Consider the following 23,350-nt stretch of genomic DNA (forward strand, 5'->3'; position numbering starts at 1 on the left):
TACAGTATAAAATAGCCCATAGTCATTATAAAAACTTACTTTAACAAAACATAAAATCATCTACACGTATGGAATATCGCAAAATGTCACAGCTTGAGCTTTAAACGTGGGTAAATCATAAAGCCTGCGATTTTGCGAGAAAAACATCAATTGTATCCTTTCTGTCCTTTTCGAAATCCTTCATAGTTTACGTGCACATGTACTTTTAAATACACATCAATCTCTGTGATACAAAATGAATGAATGATAGAGTCATCATCTTAAGCTGTTCTGTGGCAATCTTTTGAACCAAAGCACAGACAATATTATAAAATCTAATTATATAGCCCATGTCAGACAATTGAACAGTAAATGTTAAGTACCCTGCGATCTTGCTAAACAATATTATCTGTTCTGTTTCGAAGCAGTTAATGTTCTACTATCTTGAATGTTGTTCTTACTTCAGAAAACAAAATGCTTGTTATTGAATTTTTGTGTATTGCATGAGCAATTGGTCGCAACCTCCAAACAGCATAAGAGAAATAACAAGGTTATTACTACTGTGTTATTGTTTAAATATTTCAATTGATATAACACCAGATACAGGTTATCATAAACATTTGTACAACTGTATTACTGAATTTTGACCCTTATCCTAAAATTTTGACCCTCTTTGAAGGTTGAAACACGTTTTATGCAAAAAGCCCCTTCTAGTGAAGAATTGTTCCAAGTTGTCAAGTGATATATTGCTGTATACAAACCTTTATCCTTAGGTCGAAGTGTGTCCTCTGCCTTAAGGGTATAATATATGAGGCTCACATTTCTACCAAATACTCACGCTTTTCAAAAAGTTACTTATGGTGATTTTCAACTTTGAAATTATGTTATATATATATCCTCAGGATAGGTCATGTCCATATGTGAAATCCCAAGTAATAATAGCACATGACAGACGGAGACGAACTGATTTTCATGTTAACAAGTTGTAAACCAAGATACGTCAAACGTATCATACTATGTTCAAATTCAATATTGGTTGGAACATAAAGTAAAATTACTCACTATTATTTTGATATGGGTTCATATTCAAATTAATAAAACTTGTACTTTAATGGACATCACAGCAGCCCAACATGTTTGAGCCTATGATTTGACAAGAAACACGCATGTAACGACCTTATTACAATAAAAGGTATTCAAGGTGTGCTTGGTGGATTTTTTAATATGAAGTTCTATTAAAGCGAATTTTTAATTGGATTTTTTAAACATGTAGTAATATATCTGCACAGTTTTAAAACATACTTTGCACACATGCAGTTTTCATTACAATCAAACACAACAAAATGGACAATTATTCAATATTTATTTCTATTGGGTACTGAAAATACAAGTTGTGTACTACAATCCACATTAGGATTTTCTGTTTATCTCTTACTAGAAAATCCCACCAGAAAAACCAGAAACGTCGTTTATGTGACCTTATTTCTGTTGTGGAATTTTTAATGCTTTGATGATTAAGCAATTTTCATGAAACAGGTGATTCAGTTACACAGCTTTTGATTGGCTAAAAAAGTCAATGTGATTTAATCAAGCAATTTGGGGAAGGAAAACATAATGTGATTACAGAGTACATGTATTTCATCTTTCTAACAATTATATACATCCATTTCGATACAATATAAATATTCAACCATAAATTAATAAAATCTTCGATACAAACACAAGCACTCTGAAAACAATGAACCCATGCATTCTATATGATAACGATTATATTTTAGGATAAATTCTGTATACAAGTGGTCTGAACAATTGAATGAACCAATATGAAGTTAAGAAGACAAAATAATACTTCACTGGTGACTCTATAACAGGTTCACTAGCAAAAGACCTGTATATAACTATAGTATTAAGTTTTTATTTTATTTATTGAATAAAAGTGTGGTCTACAATGCATACTACAAATTCAAGGAATGTATTCAACAGAACATAGTTTACCAATTAATTTGACAAATATGGACCTAACCTAGTAACACATTTGATTTGAATTATGTTTACAGTACTTAATATCCTATATCTACCACTTGAACAATATTAAGCACTGTTTTGGCTATTGCATCTCACAACGTTCTTAAAGGATATATATTCATTACATACATACACAGCTCTGTGAATACAGTGAACAATACGTGCAGACACGATACTTGCCAAGTCAAAGACAATATTTAATAACAACATCATTTACATACAAACTATATGTCTTTCGTAATGTAACTAACCAACCACTTTTAAAACAAAATAAATATCAACGCACAACTACTGATGGGTCCCACTTTGAAATAGATGATTATGACATACATGAACATTTATGTTACTCCAAATGTTCATTTATACATGTCAAATTGCAGAGTTTACAATTCACCAACACACTAATAAACATACAATAGTCACAATCACATTGTATTTTCAACGCTAACAAATAAAATTCAACATTTAATCTATGAGTGCAACGAATTCTCAAATTATTATAAAACGCTACTAAAAATGTTTATAATGGTCACAATCATCTGCTAAGAAGCGCAGAAAAAGGAGTATAGTAAATAGTAACAGGTCATTTTTCAAAGGCAACAGCAACCAGCCTTTCACAAGCGGCAGAGAGCGACCATGACGGGGCGGGTGTTATGGCCCGGGTCTACATGCTGTACCCATAGGGCTGTCCGGGGTACGCTGGTCCTCCATAACCTGGTTGTCCATACACTCCAGGGACAGGTCCCATGCCCGGTCCAGCTGTCAGCATCAGTTGGGGCTCTGCTAAGGATAGACAATACAGGGCATTAGTTACATGAGCACAAGCGTCTTCAGGATGTAAACTTTAAGATCAATTATGTTGTCTGACATAACATTCATGAGTCCATCTCCAATCAATCAGGAGTACTCAAGACTATCATGCAAATATTATTTTATCACTTTGTTTTCTAACCATTAATTATACTATACGAGTAAAATCTAGCAAAAACAGAAGTCTTAACAAACAAGTTCAAAGTTCTTGTATCATTCTGAACTGATTCTATCCTGGAACGTTTCGTTAGCCTAGGGAATGTGTGATGAACTCACCAAAGACTATGGGTTGTTCAACAGCTTTTTCCTCCTCCTCCGTCCTCACATTCTCCGACTGCTCCAACTTGTCCACCTGGCAATCAAAGAGTTCAGAGTGAAAAAACATCACATATGTGTCTTGTTCTGTGAAAATTGGACAAAATGTGGAATGCACAGGCTAATCTGGGAGGACACTTTACGCACAGGCATTTTGCCCAGTTTTTTCAAAACGCGACACATTTATGACTGCAAGGCTGCAGGACCCCAATCTCTTAATTTTCTTCAAGCATAAAGACTCCGTCGTTCAGAAATCAAATTTACTTCAGCTGCGCAATTAAAACAAGAGCTGTCAGAGGACAGCGCGCTCGACTATTCGAGTGCTTGACAGTATAACGTAAGCTATCATGGGGAAATTGTTCATATTCAATAATTTATTAGATGATCTTTCAAAAATAAAAAAATGAAAAAAGAAATGGGGGGGGGGATAGGGGGGGGGGGGGTGAGAGGAGGGTATAATGTGGGGTGTGGTAATTTATAAGATGATGTTTTAAAAAAAAATAGGGGAGTGGGGGGTAGGGGGGGGGGGGGGGGGGGGGTGAGAGGGGGGTATAATGTGGGGTGGGGTTATTTAATACATCTTTAAAAAAAATGGGTGGGGTGGGTGGGGTAGGGGTGAGAGGGGGGTATAATGTGGGGTGTGGTAATTTATAAGATGATGCTTAAAAACAAGGGCTGTTTGTAAAACATGCATGCCCCCCATATGGGCTGTTCGTTGTAGTGGCAGCCATTGTGTGAATACGTTTTTTGTCACTGTGACCTTGACCTTTGACCTAGTGACCTGAAAATCAATAGGGGTCATCTGTGAGTCACGATCAATGTACCTATGAAGTGTCATGATCCTAGGCAAAAGCGTTCTTGAGTTTTCATCCGAAAATCATTTTACTACTTCGGGTCTACGTGACCTTGACCTTTGACCTTGTGACCTCAAAATCAATAGGGGTCATCTGCGAGTCATGATCAATCTACCTATGAATTTTCATGATCCTAGGCATATGCGTTCTTTAGTTATCATCCGAAAACCATTTTACTATTTCGGGTCACCGTGACCTTGACCTTTGACCTAGTGACCTCAAAATCAATAGGGTCATCTGTGAGTCTTGATCAATCTACCCATGAAGTTTCATGATCCTAGGCGTATGCATTCTTGAGTTATCATCCGGAAACCATTTTACTATTTCGGGTCACCGTGACCTTGACCTTTGACCTAGTGACCTCAAAATCAATAGGGGTCATCTGCGAGTCATGATCAATCTACCCATGAAGTTTCATGATCCTAGGCGTATGCATTCTTGAGTTATCATCCGGAAACCATTTTACTATTTCGGGTCACCGTGACCTTGACCTTTGACCTAGTGACCTCAAAATCAATAGGGGTCATCTGCGAGTCATGATCAATCTACCCATGAAGTTTCATGATCCTAGGCGTATGCATTCTTGAGTTATCATCCGGAAACCATTTTACTATTTCGGGTCACCGTGACCTTGACCTTTGACCTAGTGACCTCTAAATCAATAGGGGTCATCTGCAAGTCATGATCAATCTACCCATGAAGTTTCATGATCCTAGGCGTATGCGTTCTTGAGTTATCATCCGGAAACCATTTTACTATTTTGGGTCACCGTGACCTTGACCTTTGACCTAGTGACCTCAAAATCAATAGGGGTCATCTGCGAGTCATGATCAATCTACCTATGAAGTTTCATGATCCTAGGCGTATGCGTTCTTGAGTTATCATCTGGAAACCACCTGGTGGACGGACCGACATACCGACCGACCGACATGAGCAAAGCAATATACCCCCTCTTCTTCGAAGGGGGGCATAAAAATGAGGGGGGGGGGGGGGGGGGGTTGGGGGGTAGGGGGGGGGGTGAGAGGGGGGTATAATGTGGGGTGGGGTAATTTATTAGATGATGTTTAAAAAAATAAAAATAGCAAGATGCGTTTGTGAAACACAATGTCCCCCTATATGACGTTTGACTTTGAAGGATGATCCTGACCTTGTGAAGGATGACCTTGACCTTGACCTTTCACCACTCAAAATGTGCAGCTCCATGAGATACACATGCATGCCAAATATCAAGTTGCTATATTCAATATTTCAAAAGTATTCATAAAATAAGGGATTTGGGGCACATATATTTGACCTCTGACCTTGAAGGATGACCTTGACCTTTCACCACTCAAAATGTGCAGCTCCATGAGATGCACATGCATGCCAAATATCAAGTTGCTATCTTCAATATTGCAAAAGTATTTATAAAATAAGCGATTTGGGCCACATATATTTGACCTCTGACCTTGAAGGATGACCTTGACCTTGACATTTCACCACTCAAAATGTGCAGCTCCATGAGATACACATGCATGCCAAATATCAAGTTGCTATCTTCAATATTGCAAAAGTATTCATAAAATGAGCGATTTTGGCCATATATATTTGACCTCTGACCTTGAAGGATGACCTTGACCTTGACCTTTCACCACTCAAAATGTGCAGCTTCATGAGATACATATGCATGCCAAATATGAAGTTGCTATCTTCAATATAGCAAAAGTTATTGCAAAATGTTAAAGTTGGCGCAAACAGACCAACAGACAGACAGACCAACAGACAGGGCAAAAACAATATGTCCCCCACTACTATAGTGGGGACATAAAAATTTGAGGGGGGGGGGGTGAGGTTGGGGTTGGGGGGGGGGGGGGGGGGGAAGGGATTCTTGTAGGGGCGTGGGGTATTGTTTGGGTGGAATCCATTGTGGTATTCAGGTAAGTGTTGTTTTGTCAAAGTAATAATAAAATGTAATCATAAATAAAGAAGTAATATAAGCAAAATGTTCAATTATCTAAGTGTAAAAGGGACCATAATTATGTCGAAATGCTTGATACAGTGGTCTGCTCTTGTTTATAGGTTGGGGTCATGTTGGTAAACAAGTATGCAACACATAAAAGCAATATGTCAAAGGATATAGGAAATATTTGGGGTAGTACGCAAACTTTAACATAGATTTATCAATAATATGCATATTCTAAGTATAAAAGGGACAATAATTATGACAAAATGCTTGATGGAGTTGTCTGCTCTTGTTTATAGGTTGGGGTGATGTTGGTTAACAAGTATGCAAAATATCAAAGCAAAATGTCAAGGGACAATGAAAATAAATGGGGTAGTACGAAAACTTAAACATTTGCTGCAAATTCTAAGTGGAAAAGGGGCCATAATTATAACAAAATGCTTGATAGAGTTGTATGCTCTTGTTTATAGGTTGGGGTCATGTTGGTAAACAAGTATGCAAAATATGAAAGCAATATGTCAAGGGACAATGAAAATAATTGGGGAAGTACGAAAACTTAAACATTTGCACAATAACGCAGACGTTAATGCTAATGGTAACGCCGACGCCGGGGTGAGTAGGATAACTCCACTATAATATATTTCATATATAATAGTCGAGCTAAAAAGGACCTTATGCAATATGCCGCCAACATAACAATGCTCTGCCAATTCATGCAGTCTGGTTGGTCAGGTGCTAACCGCTACACATTCAAGTCATGTAGTGTTATTAGTGGGCAGGGAAACACCTGACAAGCCTAATAGGTTGTGTAGGCTGGTCTGAATCTATGACATTGCTCGCTTTTTATAATTTGTTTATTTATCATAATGTTACCAAATACAAATGAAGCCACATGTTGACATTTAAAGTCAATCAAAAGGCAGATAAAGAAATCTAAAACAGGTTGGGTACTGGCCTTAATTTTTTATATATAATTTATGGTCAAATAATATAATGTGTCCCAAGCATTCAACGCATTTCAGAAAACTTCTTATACACTTCCCAATGCCTTACCTTTGTAACGTATTCTTTGACGACCTGAATCATGTACGGCATGGCAAAGTCCATGATGTTGTGGCGCCACGCTAGCTCAAGGATTGTGTCAGGTCGCAGGAGGTCATAGCACTGGAACAGGCAGGCGCCGAAGCACTCGTGGTACTTGCTCTCCAGGAACCAGGCTATGAGGTCCTCAGCAATGTCAATGTTTCTTGACTCACCCGCGTATAACATTGCATCCTGGAGCAAAAATAACTTTATATGTAAGTTATAATTATTATTTAGAGTAGCTTTACAATAGAGTAACACTTTGACGTCAATAACCTTATACAATATATAACAAGACTATTGCCAAGCAATATATGTCCCCTACCGGCTCCACCATTGTCAGAAATTCCACCATTGTCAGATTATTTTTTTAAAATATTTGTTGCCATAGCAACCAGAATCTTTGACGTAGGAACAAAATAAATGACGCGCATAATGTCCATATTGCCATCTATTTATATTTCAAGTTTCATGAAAAAACATTAAGAACTTTTAAAGTTATCGCAGGATCCATAAAGTGTGACAGACAGACGCACAGAGCGAAAACCATAAGTCCCCTCCGGTGAAACTGGTAGGGGACTTATAATTTTATTGATAAAATGTACTTTGGCGCAGCATTTTAAAATTAATTCGTTACTTTAAAGAGTCATTCAATTCTTCATAATATAATTAAACAAATTTTTTAATTCTGACAAATCTACATAAAATTAGATTACAATCATCTAATTTTGTGTTTCTGACTTTCCATGCAGAATTTCTTCAGAATTGAGCGGAGATTATCAATTATTGGAAATATGGTATTGCTGAATCATATCCACAAATCTCATTCTCAAGTTAGAAAAGACATAACCATATGGACAATGTTTTCACCTTAAATAATTTATCCTTTTTGCATAGGTCCACTGACTGCTTCCACCTGTTGTTGCCCTTGTAAAGGTACGCTGCTATTCTACGGAACTCTATCAACTCGTGCCGCTCTAAACGCTGGGCCAGAGTTATATTATCAAAATTATCATAGGCATCTATGGATGCGCGGAGTCCCTGGTAATCCTCCTCAAGAATGAAAAGATTGTTCAGAGCCTCGTTAATTGCCTTGTTGTTATTCTTCTGAACGGCCCGCAGGTATGGTTTCACAAGTGGGATTTGGTTGACACGGTCAAAGAACGTGACTGCTCGGGTGTGGTCAAGTCGTGGCGTGAGAACCATCAGCATGTCATTCAGCAGGAGTGGCTTGTAGTCCAGGTAGAACTGGATGGCTCGGTAGTACAGCTCGATGTTGGCCACCTTTGTGATGATGTCCTTGAACTGGGACTCGCGCCACGCCTCCGTCGGGTGGTTCATCATCGTCAGGATGGAGTTGTCAAACTCCTCGTATTTGTCGTACAGGAACACTAGCTCTGGCCAGAGGTGGGCCTGCTCTGCTGCGCGCAATACCTACAATACAGGTAGAAAACTTGCTGAATATGTTGAACATTAAAGATGCAACTTTTTAATTTATAAGGTTGAAACACATTGAATGTAAGCAAGATATGTTTGAAACATAATTATATATGTGGACAACTAAAGTGTTGTTTGCAACATTGTAAATCAGTTCATATGTTGAAAATGGGCATTTTGTAAATTCCCAATATAGTCTGTAGAAATTGCCTCTCTTTAAAAAAAAACAACGGACTGATGTGGAAACTTCCTATCAAGACAATATAACGTTCAGTGGATAAAAAGTTTAATAACAAAAAGTTGTTTAATTTTTTTTTTATCATTATACGTGCCAAAGTAACTTAATCTTGCATGCTTGGATAATATTAACAATTCTTATATCATAACGCAAAACATAGCCATTGTTGATAACTCAATTGTAATGGGAACTGTTTTTCCTGAATAGGAATCATCAATTATTTTTATATCATAAAAGTTCTCCCGTCAAAATCAATTAACTTAACCTATTATTATGCAACTTTGTTTCATATCTCTTACTTGAACTAGCACACCTACCTTTGGAATGTTGACTCTAGACCAGAAGAGTTCTAAATGTTCTCTCATTTTCTCCGGTTTATATTTGGAGTAGAGTATTGCTAATTCTGTGAACATGCCCATATGAGCCCGTTCTAACCCTGCAAGACAACGTGAAGCATATGCATGGTGTAATGAAAGAAAACAATACCAAAGGTTTAAAGAAAGCAAACTGATAAACATATCACATTATTTACCCAAGGAATATTAAGAACAAGAGCTGCATTTGTGAAACACAAAGCCCCCTAGTGCGCTTTGAAGCCGCACAGCAGCTATTTAAGAGAAAACAAGGCCCATAATTTAGCCGAAATCAATGGACCAGAACAAATTTCACACTTCATCTGTAGGTAATGTAGGTTGACTCACATACCAAAAAGCAGCTCATTATCTGCAAGTGTTGCGTAAAAAACATCCGGAAAATTGTACCTATAGAGACATTGGTAATAACAACCCATAACTTCGCCAAAAATTAATGAGCAGGAACAAATTTCACACTTCATCTGTAGATCATGTAGGTTAACTAAAAAATCAGCCCATTTTCTGAAAGCAAAACGTAAAAAAACTCTGGAAAACAATTTATTGTAGAGGAAATTTCTAGGTCCAATGACTATAACCTTGCAAAAAATCAATGGACCAGAATGAATTTCGCACTTTATCTGTAGGGCATGTATAAAGACTGACATACCAAAAATCAGTTCAATATCTGAAAGAATTGCATAAAAAACCTATGGAAAAGGGTTATTATATATGAAACAAGGGCTATTTGTAAAACATGCATGCCCCCCATATGGGCTGTCAGTTGTAGTGGCAGCCATTGTGTGAATACATTTTTTGTCACTGTGACCTTGACCTTTGACCTAGTGACCTGAAAATCAATAGGGGTCATCTGCCAGTCATGATCAATGTACCTATGAAGTTTCATGATCCTAGACTTAGTATTCTTGAGTTATCATCAGAAAACCATATTACTGTTTCGAGTCACTGTGACCTTGACCTTTGACCTAGTGACCTGAAAATTAATAGGGGTCATCTGCTAGTCATGATCAATGTACCTATGAAATTTCATGACCCTAGGCATAAGCATTCTTGAGTTATCATCCGGAAACCATTTTACTATTTTGAGTCACTGTGACCTTGACCTTTGACCTAGTGACCTGAAAATCAATAGGGGTTATCTGCCTGTCATGATCAATGTTCCTATGAAGTTTCATGATCTTAGACATAAGCATTCTTGAGTTATCATCTGGAAACCATTTTACTATTTTGAGTCAATGTGACCTTGACCTTTGACTTAGTGACCTGAAAATCAATAGGGGTCATCTACCAGTCATGATCAATGTACCTATGAAGTTTCATGATCCTAGGCCTAAGCATTCTTGAGTTATCATCTGGAAATCATTTTACTATTTAGAGTCACTGTGACCTTGACCATTGACCTAATGACCTGAAAATCGATAGGGGTCATCTGCCAGTCATGATCAATGTACCTATGAAGTATCATGATCCTAGGTCTAAGCGTTCTTGAGTTATCGTCCGGAAACCATCTGGTGGACGGACCGACCGACATACCGACCGACCGACCGACATGCGCAAAACAATATACCCCCTCTTCTTTGAAGGGGAGGCATAAAAACAAGAGATGTGTTTCTCAGAAACACAATACCCCCTACCGCGCCGCTTTGAAGCCATATATTTGACCTTGAAGGATGACCTTAACCTTTCACCACTCAAAATGTGCAGCTCCATGAGATTCACATGCATGCCAAATATCAAGTTGCTATCTTCAATATTGCAAAAGTTGTGGGCAATGTTAAAGTTTTCGGACCAACAGACTGACAGACGGACAAAAACAATTATGCCTACTAAGGGCATCAAAAGCGGGTTATCAGAAGTTTGCTAATGTAAAATGCATTAAGCAATCATTCAAACAATGTGAACTAAAGCAAGTAACTTGCTTTGCTTGCACCTTAAGCTCCTACTACTGGCAACAGTAATTTAAGGTACGTAAACTTAGGGCGTACCTAATGCTGCCTCCAGTAGAGCAATGAGCTCCTCAAAGTATCCGCGATCCTGGTAGTAGTTGATGAGCTCCTCCAGCTCGTCAGCGTGCACCACGATATGCAGACCGCACATCTGGGCCAGCCGGAACTCCTCATTGTTCACGCAGGCAAAGCACACCTGGGAACATGGGATGGGCACTTTGTTAAGTGTGACAAGTACTTAAAGCTTCAGTGGTAAAATATTTAAAATTAACTACAGCAATAACTTACCTGTGGCCTCTTTTACTAAGATACAAATGCACTTCTGTGAATTACATTAACATTTAAAATTTATTAACATTTAAAATCCCAAACATTTCATTAATTTGAAGCAAATTATTGCAATAAAGAGATCTTGCAATGCACTAAATTTATTTACAGACAACATGCACTTATTTCAACAGACAAGAATATCATGAAGACATAAAATAATTTGTGCTAGGGTGATAAAATTGAGCATCTAGCTAACAAAAATATTGTCTTAAATATCTGTAAAAAATGGTAAAAGCATTTCAATGTAATAACCCAAAAGAATACTTTACTTTATAAATATTTGTCATTATGAATAGAAACAAAGATTACCAAAAAATCTGGAATGTTTTAAAGCATTCATCCATGTAAAATGGAAATATTGAATTTTGAAATGCCATACACATCTATTTTCCATGAATAACAACATATTATTTACAAAGTAGTACACATCTTCATAAATCCCCACCCATTACCTCCTTCCATGTCTTGGTGCTGTTAGCCTTGCGGGCCCCATCCACGGCCCCCTGGTACTCCCCAAGGTGCACCAGTGTGATGGCGAGGCGCGCATAGTTGGACACATTGTTGTACAGCAGCTTGGCCGCCTCATACATCTTGTCATCAAAACACCGGTCAGCCACCTGCAACACAGGCAACATAGGCATGTGAGTCATCAACTCAATGCACATGGCAGTGATTTCATTAACCCATTTATGCCTAGTGGACTCTCCCATCCTTCTAAATTGGATCAATTATTTCCAAAATTAGGAATGTCTAGTATATTTATTTCTAAATTTAGAATATTTCTTACCAAAATTCCTTTAAGCAAACAGCGCAGACCCTGATGAGACGCCGCATCATGCGGTGTCTCATCTGGGTCTACGCTTTTTGCCAAGGCATTTTTTCTAGACGCTAGGCATAAATGGGTTAACATCAGGGTGGCAAGTTAATCACCATGTAACTTTTATACAAATATTTAAGAACAACCCATGTTGAAGATTTAATAAAAATATACTTAAATTCACTTCCTACTTTTGGAAATCACCCACCTGCTCTAAAACTTGAGAAACTTTCAATTATTTTCACAAGTGCAGATTCAAATTTTATATTAACAAGCTAATTTGTTGAAGCGATATTCCCAACCAATTTTTTTTTATTACAGACAGACGGACAGACAATGCCAATCTGATATCCCCCTGCCTTTTGCGGGGGATAACCAACTGAAATTCACAAAAATGTCTCATTTAAATAATAAAAACTTTAATGATTACAACCATTTTAAGGGTGTTATCCCCACATCTTATTCCAACAAAACAACTAACAAATATTTGCTAACAAATGTACTATAATATTGTTTCATATAAAAGCTTAACTCTTAACTGATTGCATATTTATACCTGTCTAGTTTAACTGACTAAGGGATAACTTTAAAATTATTACTGAAATGCTTAAAATGTGGATCACTGCAATTTTCTTTTATTTTTCAACTATGATACATATTGAAATGTTTCACTATCTTCGTCAAAATAGGTCTATAACTATAACCTTGCCAGATTTCCTCTTCTCTACCACACATTGTTATACATTGATGTGTCAACTTTTTCCACTGGCATTGTTAGTTCACATAACCACAAGGTCAAGAGATGGACTTTTAGGGAGAACTGTTAAGCCACACTAAAAGAAAGATGTATTTTTAGAATTGAGTTCAATAATAACAGACTATCCCAATTATCATGAGGTGGTATTTCTGTACAACTTCAGGTGTTAAAAATAATCTACCCTCTCCATATTATTGAGAACCCCATAACTATTCACTTTGACCTTGTAAAGTTCAGTACTAATAAGCAAGCAATAACATGAAGGACATTAGACGAAAGGATGAAAAATCATATCATTACCATCCTCAAATACTTCACCCCACCTAACCCTGCATCTACCTGTGTGATGTTAGCGTGGTTTGGTCCAGAGATGAACTCTTCCAGGTCAGCAAGGCGGTTGGTTTTGGCGAAGGCGTAGACAAGCTCAGTCTCGATGAAAGTCTCACGTGCCTTCTTCCTGGCCATCAGTAGATACTTCACCAGGTCCTCCCAGTTGTCTGTAGAGACAACACATAGGCAAATGCGTCGGGTTCTGAGAAAACTGGGCTTAATGCATGTGCTTAAAGTGTCGTCCCAGATTAGCCTGTGCAGTCCGCACAGGCTAATCAGGGACAACACTTTCCGCTTTTATAATGACATTTTTCGTTTAAATGAAGTCTCTTCTTAGCAAAAATCCAATTTAGGCGGAAAGTGTCTTCCCTGATTAGCCTGTGCGGACTTATCTGGGACGACACTTTACGCACATGCATTAAGCTCAGTTTTCTCAGAACAAGACACATTTACTGAATTGGCAGGGAAAAAACACTGGCCCATGTATACTACTTATAAACCATGTCATGCAAAATACACCTAGATTAGCTTAAGATAAGCCTGTGAATTCGGGCAGGCTGGTCACAAGCAACTCTGTCCACTATAAAGTCATGCAAGGTTTTCTGGTCTTATAAGGAGACAGGGTAACGACTGATCAGACTGCAAGAAACGTACAGGCTGGTTTGGAGCTAAACTGGCAAAATATGGCCCAAAAAAGAGTAATAAATGTCTATGGTAAAAGATTTGTCACATGTAATAATTAATTGGTTTGTTGCAATCGAGACAGACATGTGTGCATTGTTCACATATGCCAATGTTATGTTCACTACAGATTTACAAAAGGCTGGTAAACACCAGCCCAAGACCCAACCCTGGATACTAACCACTCCGGCTGGCCACACTGACCACCTCCATGTACTGTGTGGGGTCGTTGGCCTTGATGAATGAGTCGATGGCTTCCTTCACCAGGTTGCTGTTGAGTTGGGCGCGGCCGAGCTGGCTCCAGACAGCAGGATCGTTACAGCGCTCAGCAAACTCATACGCTCTGTCTAGGTTGTTCACATGCTCTATCAGAACCTAAAGGGAAAAGAAACCATGAAAATATTTGCCTAAATAAAAACACATTAGAAACGAAAGATGCCTTGCTTTTAGTGAAATTTGACAATTACTTACTCTTTATAAAAGCATTCAAAGTATTTACCACAGACATTGTTCTAAAAGTTCTTGATCTTATAAATAATTCAAAACACATGTGCCAATCAGCCATAATCTTATAAGTAATCAGCCAAAACGTACATTATCCACACCTGGACAATGAAATTGGAAGCCATCGACAAAATCTTGCAGTCTAAAGTGTTGTTGCTCACACTTAGCAATTTAAATTTCAAAGAAAATATTCAGGTGGTGCATGACCAACAATAAAATTGCTTAACAATTGTATTGCCCCAAAAAAATCATCATAATTGTCAATCATTTACAACATTATTTAAAAAAACACAAGTTAAAAGAAGAAAAGAACCAATACCTGAATAGCTGAAGTGTTCACTTCAAACTTCTTGAATATAGCAAAGGCTTCCTCATACAGCTCATTACTGATGGCAATGTTGGCTATATCAGGGGCATCGTAGTTGTCCAGTCTATTGATGTACTCCATTACGCGAGTGCGATCAGCCTTGATGGCAGTCAGAATCAACAGGTTCTGCAGGTTCCTGGAATAGTTCATACATAGTTCATAGTAATTCAAGTCTCATCCACTCAAACACACACCTAGATTTATTTAAACATAATAAAACAAGAAACCGTCGGAGAGGGGTGATGCTCTCAAAAGGTTTTTTTTGTCACAATATTGCACTATATATTCAGATGAAAGGAAACGTCTTGAGGGCACAGTAGTTGGGGGGACAAGAATTTTTTTAAGGAAAATTTCAAAGGGCCATAACTCTGTGAAAAATCATCCGACCAGAACCCGCTGATAATATGCACATCTCCTCTTGGTAGTGAAGCTTCCCATAAAGTTTCATTGAATTCCGGTCATTAGTTGCTGAGAAATAGCCCGGACAAAAATTGTGCACTGACGAACAGACAGACGCACACACTGACAGACGAAGTGGCGACTATAATAAATAAATTTTGGGGGAGCATAATAACAGTAAAACTAACTGGTCAATATAAACAGAAATATAAGAGACCTTTATCATGCCATAATCAGATATCAAGTAGCCATATCATACATTCTTATATATACACCTGATTCCTTGAATGGATGAAAATCAGTCTTAGACTAGCAATTTAAAAATCTATTTCATGGTTTACAATAAAAAAAAAGACAGCTAGATAAGTATTTAAACATTAAAAACATGTGATAATTAAGTTGTACCTGGGTTTTTGTACAAGTAAGTAAATTTGTAAACAATGTTATAAGATGCCAGATTTAAAGATACTTGCCATATTCTAGTATAACACTGCTCTAATAGTTAATATCATAACGTTTTAAGTCCGTTCACAGCCACCCCTTAACATTGTACAGCAGTGTATGCGTTAAATTAATACCAAAACAGTTCAAAATTGCCTCAGATTTTTAAGTTTTTCTATTGAAAACAAGGGCTGTTTGTAAAACATGCATGCCCCCCATACGGGCTCTCAGTTGTAGTGACAGCCATTTTGTAAATATGTGTTTTGTCACTGTGACCTTGACCTTTGACCTAGTGACCTGAAAATCAATAGGGGTCATCTGCGAGTCATGATCAATGTACCTATGAAGTTTCATGATCCTAGCCATAAGCGTTCTTGAGTTATCATCCAGACACCATTTTACTATTTCGGGTCACCGTGACCTTGACCTTTGACCAAGTGACCTCAAAATCAATAGGGGTCATCTGCGAGTCATGATCAAGCTACCTATGAAGTTCCATGATCCTAGGCATAAGCGTTCTTGAGTTATCATCCGGAAACCATTTTACTATTTCGGGTCACCGTGAACTTGACCTTTGACCTAGTGACCTGAAAATCAATAGGGGTCATCTGCGAGTCATGAACAATCTACCTATCAAGTTTCATGATCCTAGGCATAAGCATTCTTGAGTTATCATCCGGAAACCATTTTACTATTTCGGGTCACCGTGACCTTGACCTTTTACCTAGTGACCTCAAAATCAATAGGGGTCATCTGCGAGTCATGATCAATGTACCTATAAAGTTTCATGATCCTAGGCATAAGCGTTCTTGAGTTATCATCCGGAAACCATTTTACTATTTCGGGTCACCGTGACCTTGACCTTTGACCTAGTGACCTGAAAATCAATAGGGGTCATCTGCGAGTTATGATCAATCTTCCAATAAAGTTTCATGATCCTAGACATAAGCGTTCTTGAATTATCATCCGGAAACCATTTTACTATTTCGGGTCACAGTGACCTTGACCTTTGACCTAGTGACCTCAAAATCAATAGGGGTCATCTGCGAGTCATGATCAATGTACCTTTGAAGTTTCATGATCCTAGGCCTAAGCGTTCTTGAGTTATCATCCGGAAACCACCTGGTGGACAGACCAACAGACCGACCGACTGACATGTGCAAAGCCATATACCCCCTCTTCTTCGAAGGGGGGCATAAAAATGGTTGTTTTGACAAAGATTGCCTCAGCATCCCAGACATCAAAGTTAATATTCAAGGTCCTTTTACGGTCATTTCCAATTTTATCATAATCATGTAGTCATGTGCATATGTATCCAAGAAAAGAAATAGGGCTGACTGACAGACCTGTGCTCACTGAAGACTGAGCTGTCCAGTACAATCTTCTCCAGCAGCTCAATGAGCTCGTTGGGCAGGTCAGCAGTCATGAACGCCTTCACGGTCACAGAGATGTCCTCTGGGTCCTGGGTCTCGGACAGCGCAGTCTGCACCACCTGGTCTATCAGCTGGCGCCTGAACTCGTTGTCCTCCTGCAGGACCATGGCCCAGAGATCTGGGTCACGCCTGCGCACCAAATATCTTGCTTGGCTCTTGAACAGCGAGTTCTCATTGCACACCTAAAGGGAAAAAATCTTTTATAGATGTAACAATATTGGAAAATGTTTAGTCTCCTTCTTTTAGAGAAAATTTCAATTCTATTTTTAGGGAGTTCAGTTTATGTTATTTACTTAAAAATCAGTTAGTATAATTCACAGAAAAATTGAATTTCTATTTTTTTGTGAAAAAAATAAGATGTAATTGTTAAAGTTTTAGTTTTTTATGATTTAAGGTTACGTTAAATTAATTTTATTAATAGAAAATGTTGAGTTTCTATTATAAGTAAAAAGTTATGTTTCAATGATTTCATGAAACAAGGAGATGTGTTTGTCAGAAACACAATGCCCACTACTGCGCCGCTATGAAGCCATATATTTGACCTTTGACCTTGAAGGATGACCTTTGACTTTGAAGGATGACCTTGACCTTGAAAGATGACCTTGACCTTTCACCACTCAAAATGTGCAGCTCCATAAGATACACATGCATGCCAAATATAAAGTTGCTATCTTCAATATGGCAAAAGTTATGACCAAGGTTAAAGTTTTGGGACAGACACACACACAATGAATGACAGACAGACAGGCCAAATTGAACAAGACTATTGTCAAGCAATATAAGTCCCCTACCGGCTCCACCATTGTCAGAAATTCCACCATTTTCAGATTTCAAAAATATATATATTTGTTGCCATAGCAACCAGAATTTTTGACATAGGAACATAATGAAATGACGTGCATAATGTCCATATTGCCATCTATCCATGTTTGAAGTTTCATGAAAAAATATTAAGAACTTAAAAAGTTATCGCAGGATCCATAAAACCACCATTTCAGCAGTATTTTTAGTTTATTTGTTGCCATAGCAACCATAATTTTTTACCTAGGAACAAAATGAAATGAAGTGCATAATGTCCATATTGACATCTATCCATGTTCCAAGTTTCATGAAAAAATATTAAAAACTTTCGAAGTTATCGCAGGATCCAGAAAAGTGTGACGGACGGACTGACAGACGGAGCGCAAACCATAAGTCCTCTCGGGTGAAACCAGTAGGGGACTAAAAACAATATGCCCCCAATAATTCGATCCGGGGGCATAACAAATGTTGTTCCTTTTTTCATCATAATAGTAAGAACCATGTATGGTCAAAGATCAGTACTCTTAAACTTGAGTATTATGAATGATGCATCAGTAGGGAGTGCAAATATATGGCAAGAGAATGGACATTTTGAAAAACATCCAACAACAAAACTATCTTTGTTGACACATGTTTGACTAGCATAAACAACATTTTTCATTGAATTCTCCATAATTATAATTAAAGGATTGTTAATACAAGTTGATCAGCACTGACCTTGATGAGTTCTGCGTCACACTGGCCCCTCTCATAGGCCACACAGGCAAGGTGGGGGTCTCTCTTCTCACAATACTTGCCCACAACCTTGCTGTCATAGTGCTGGTTCTCCCTACACACAGACATAACTATATCATTCTTAGTACATTGCTCATAAAATCATTGTCATTTACTTAGTAAAATAAGCACTCCAAGCTTTGTACTGTTTTTAAATTCAGACTTTCCTTTTAATAATGCAGACTAATAAAGACACCTGAATATACTCTATTAAATATTGTATACATAAATGGTGAACATATTTTCTCAAACCAACCTACCGAATTATTAATAATGAAATTCTATATCTGAAGAAACAAAAACAAAATCTTCATTATAATTTAACAACATCTACAAAGATCTCACTTGAGGAATCTCTCCGGGTTATTGTTGCTGTCAATATAGATCTTGGCAAGGGCATTGTGCGTGGCTGGCTCAATAACGCCCTCATGTGACCTCATCTCAAGCCATGGCAGGAGCAGCTTCATTCTATTTCTCTTCTCAACCTCAGCAACGAGCTCATCTGTGGAGAACTGTCCCTTGACGACCAGTATCAGCTGCTTGATCACGTCCTCAGAGCAGTCCACGTCCAGTAGACCACCAATCACAATGGGCAGGCGAGATGGGTTCACCTGCACATACAGATACACTTTTGTTATAATCTTCACTAAGTATATTCAAACCATCAACACTATAAAAACAAGAGGGCCAAGATGGCCCTAGTTCGCTCACCTGAGAGGAGTCGGTTCATTCAATCTTTACCTAATGTCAAACTTGACCTTGATATTGTCCAGACAAACATCCTGGTAAAGTTTCATCATTATTGAACCAAAACTCTGGTGTAGGGAGTTTTTTTGTTTTTGTAAGATTTGAAATGGTGACCTATATTTTGAGTTGACCCCTTTACCAAACATCAAACTTTGCTTACGAGGATTTTGTGTAATATAATGAAAATTTGGACAATCTAAGGGCAATAATTATGGCATTAATTATGTGATTTTGCTCATCATCAAACTTGACTGAGATCTTTCAGCAACTTTGATAAAGAATGCTTGAGAAATGTGAATGCCTAAGTGTTTACAAACCAAATGTGGACGGACGGACAGCGGACAAAGACCAATCCTAAAACATCACCTGAGCAATCAGGTGAGCTAAAAAGTGTGTTTCACCGATCTGAGCCATTTTCCAACTTGTCCAAGAAATCAATAAAACCAATGTATTAACTAAGTTTCACGATGATTAGTCAAAATATGTGACTTCTATAGTGTTCGATCACAAGGTTTCTCTCTATATACTTATATATAGTCACACAAGGGACAAAATTGTCACAAAACCAGGTTTTCATTGTGAAAAAAAAATCTGATAAAGGGAGAAAACTCAAACTGAACTTTTGAAATGACCAAAAAAAATTTACCCCCTTTGTAAGTTTTTTTTTTTTTTTTTCTATTTTTAGTCGTGGCGACCTTGACATTGGAGATATTGACGTGATTCTTTCGTGGGACACACCGTCCCATGATGGTGAACAAATGTGCCAAATGATTTTAAAATCTCACAATGAATGACATAGTTATGGCCAGGACAAGCTCATTTATGGCCATTTTTGACCTTTGAACTCAAAGTGTGACCTTGACCTTGGAGATATCGACGTAATTATTTCGCGCGACACACCGTCCAATGATGGTGAACAAATGTGCCAAATGATTTTAAAATCTGACGATGAACGACATAGTTATGGCTCGGACAAGCTCATTTATGGCCATTTTTGACCTTTGAACTCAAAGTGTGACCTTGACCTTGGAGATATCGACGTAATTATTTCGCGCGAAACACCGTCCAATAATGGTGAACAAATGTGCCAAATGATTTTAAAATCTGACAATGAACGACATAGTTATGGCCCGGACAAGCTTATTCCGCCAGCCCGCCAGCCAGCCAGCCCGCCAGCCAGCCCGCCCGCATTCGCCAATCTAATAACCAGTTTTTTCCTTCGGAAAACCTGGTTAATAAGGAAAACTGCCCCACCCCCCTGGCAGCCATGTTTATTGACCCATCGGGACCATTTGCAAACTCATCTGAGATATATATAAAACCAATCTTTTCACCAAGTTTCATGATGATTGGGCAAAAAATCAAAACATGTGACTTCTAGTGTTCACAAGCTTTTTTTTTACTATATAAATATAAGAAAACTGCCCCCCCCCGGCATCCATGTTATTAAACTGACCGGAACCATTTTCCAACTCAACTTTCGTATCAAGGAAACAAATGTTTCATGAAAATTGGGCAAAATATGTGACTTCTAGAGTGTTCACATGTTTTCACTATATACATATAGAGAAAAATGCCCCACCCACTGGCGGCCATGTTTTTTCACTGATCTGGACCATTTTCGAACTCGTCCGACATATCAATAAAACCAATGTTTTGATTAACTTTCATGATGATTGGGCAAAAATTGTGACTTCTAGAGTGTTTACAAGGTTTCTCTATAGCCATATAAGGAAAACTGCCCCGCCCACTGGCGGCCATGTTTTTCAACGGAACCACTTTTGAACTCGACCAACATATCATTAAGACAGACATTTAGACAAAGTTACATGAAGATTGGGCATTAAATGTGACTCCTACAGAGTTTACAAGCTGTTTCTCTTTTTTTTTACCTAGTCAGGGTTGCCACCAACCAGATGAAATAAAATTCCCTGACTTTTCACTGACTTTTCCCTGACCAAATCTTGATTTTTACTGACTTATTTCGCGACATATTCTTCCTCCTCCTCCCCATACAGCCGACCAAATCCACCCATTTAATGTTTATTTTATTCTCTAACATAAAATATTTAACAAATAACAAAGCAGTACTACTTGTACACTTAACTATGCATGATGCAAGGCTATATAGTAAATACCACAAAACCACTGATAAAGAAAAGCTGTGTTTGTGAAACAATGCCCCTTACTGCGCCGCTTTGTAGCCATATATTTGACCTTTGACCTTGAAGGATGATCTTGACCTTTCACCACTCAAAATGTGCAGCTCCATGAGATACACATGCATGCCAAATATCAAGTTGCTATCTTCATTCAATATTGCAAAAGTTATGACCAAGGATAAAGTTTTGGGACAGACACACAGACACACACATACAATGACAGACCGACAGGCCAAATACAATATACCCCCGATCATTAGATCCAGGGGCATTAAAAGTTATGCATGTACAACCACCACATAACATGATCATGTCTCAAAATCTATGAACAAAAATACTTCTATAGGTAGATACATGTGATGTTAGTTATAGCAATACAGTAGTAGCACAACACCTATGACACAATAATCTGTGCATATACAATATCCATTACATACTTTGATCATACTTTAAAATCTAGACACAAGCATAGGTAAATACATATGAGTATGGTTAGTGGGAAATGTTAATAGAAATAAAATCTATTTATAAATGTACATAACTGTTAGAACTTAGTACCAACGATTATTTCAACTAGCCATGGTTTTGGCAAACATTATTGTGCAACAATGATTTCTCAAAGATTTTACATTTTCAACTTCTTCTCCAGGCTTTTCTAATAAATCTACTAAAACAAATGATACATGAAGACTGCAATAGCCGATAAATAACTTATGAATCGCCCCAAAATTTTATTTTTCCCTGACTTTTCACTGACTTTTCTGAAATTTCATTTTTCACTGACCATTTTTTAAAATTCCCTGACTTTTCACTGACCTTGAAAAAAATTCTTATTTCCCTGACTTTTCAAGTTAAGTGGCAACCCTGCTAGTGACCTAGTTTTTGACCCAGCATGACCCAGTTTCGAACTAGATCGAGATATCATTGGGACAAATCTTCTGACCAAGTTTCATGAAGATCGGACAATAAATGTGGCCTCTAGAGTGTTTACGAACAAATGTGGACGGACGGACGGACGACGGACGGAAGACGGACAAAGACCGGTCACAAAAGCTCACCTGAGCTATCAGGTGAGCTAAAAATGGGATCATGGACATTATTACATGCATGACTTTGTAGAGGAAAGGGTCGTTTCTGACTACACTGTTTGTCTGGAGCTTCTATAGCTCATTTGGCATAAGGCCAATTTTCACACCATGTGACTCATATATGGATCAGCCTCTATAGTCTGTTAGCCCCCCCTCCCCTCCCCCCTTAATGAAATACTTAATCAAATACTGTCGTAAGACATTGGTAAGACTATTTATATGAAAGTTCAGTCATGCAGCTCTGGCCTACCTTTTGTACATAGATCTCTATGTACTTCTGCAGACTGTTCCTGTACAGGTAGAGCACTAGGTCATGCACCAGATCAAACCGGTCACACACGATTATCAGCGGTAACTGGTCTGTCAGCTTGGCCTCCTGAAACACACATGGAGAGACCAGCATTAGGTTTGTGAGCAGCGATAATAAGAATGTTGCATTTAGCTATCTATAATTTATTATATTTAAGCGTTATGGTTTTCTTTCTACATCTCCATCCTTGACTAGACTGTAAACAAAATTGTATAAAAATAAACTAAGGATCATTCAATCTTACTTATACAAACATACGATCATTCAAAACAATGCTTCTACCTACAAAAGGTGAACAATTCCACATATAACTGATTGCTGCAACATGAAATGTCTTTTATTTCAGTTTTTTTTATTAATTTATTATATTAAGGTTTAAAATATTTCACAATAAATGTTATATTAGTAA

General features: G+C 37.8%; 1 protein-coding gene across 3 annotated transcripts in view; it reads right to left on the reverse strand.

Annotated features, from left to right (window-relative positions):
* Window positions 1-1,328: 1,328 nt before the first annotated feature.
* LOC127842999 (clathrin heavy chain 1) overlaps window positions 1,329-23,350 on the reverse strand; it is a 54,021-nt gene continuing 31,999 nt past the window's right edge. For 2 of the 3 annotated variants that reach the window (XM_052372837.1, XM_052372828.1), the window contains 14 exons: window positions 22,882-23,007; window positions 18,980-19,245; window positions 18,578-18,689; window positions 16,973-17,241; window positions 14,739-14,922; window positions 14,098-14,290; window positions 13,244-13,401; window positions 11,783-11,947; window positions 11,040-11,196; window positions 9,001-9,119; window positions 7,879-8,442; window positions 6,979-7,200; window positions 3,091-3,166; window positions 1,329-2,787 (listed from right to left, as the gene is read on the reverse strand). In XM_052372837.1, coding sequence (XP_052228797.1) covers window positions 2,669-2,787; window positions 3,091-3,166; window positions 6,979-7,200; window positions 7,879-8,442; window positions 9,001-9,119; window positions 11,040-11,196; window positions 11,783-11,947; window positions 13,244-13,401; window positions 14,098-14,290; window positions 14,739-14,922; window positions 16,973-17,241; window positions 18,578-18,689; window positions 18,980-19,245; window positions 22,882-23,007 — 2,730 coding nt within the window. In that variant the 3' untranslated portion in view covers window positions 1,329-2,668. The remainder of the gene's footprint in view (window positions 2,788-3,090; window positions 3,167-6,978; window positions 7,201-7,878; window positions 8,443-9,000; window positions 9,120-11,039; window positions 11,197-11,782; window positions 11,948-13,243; window positions 13,402-14,097; window positions 14,291-14,738; window positions 14,923-16,972; window positions 17,242-18,577; window positions 18,690-18,979; window positions 19,246-22,881; window positions 23,008-23,350) is intronic. The other variant, XM_052372836.1, reaches the window with a different exon arrangement.

This window comes from Dreissena polymorpha, chromosome 1 (assembly GCF_020536995.1).
Source record: "Dreissena polymorpha isolate Duluth1 chromosome 1, UMN_Dpol_1.0, whole genome shotgun sequence".
NCBI lineage: Eukaryota > Metazoa > Mollusca > Bivalvia > Myida > Dreissenidae > Dreissena > Dreissena polymorpha.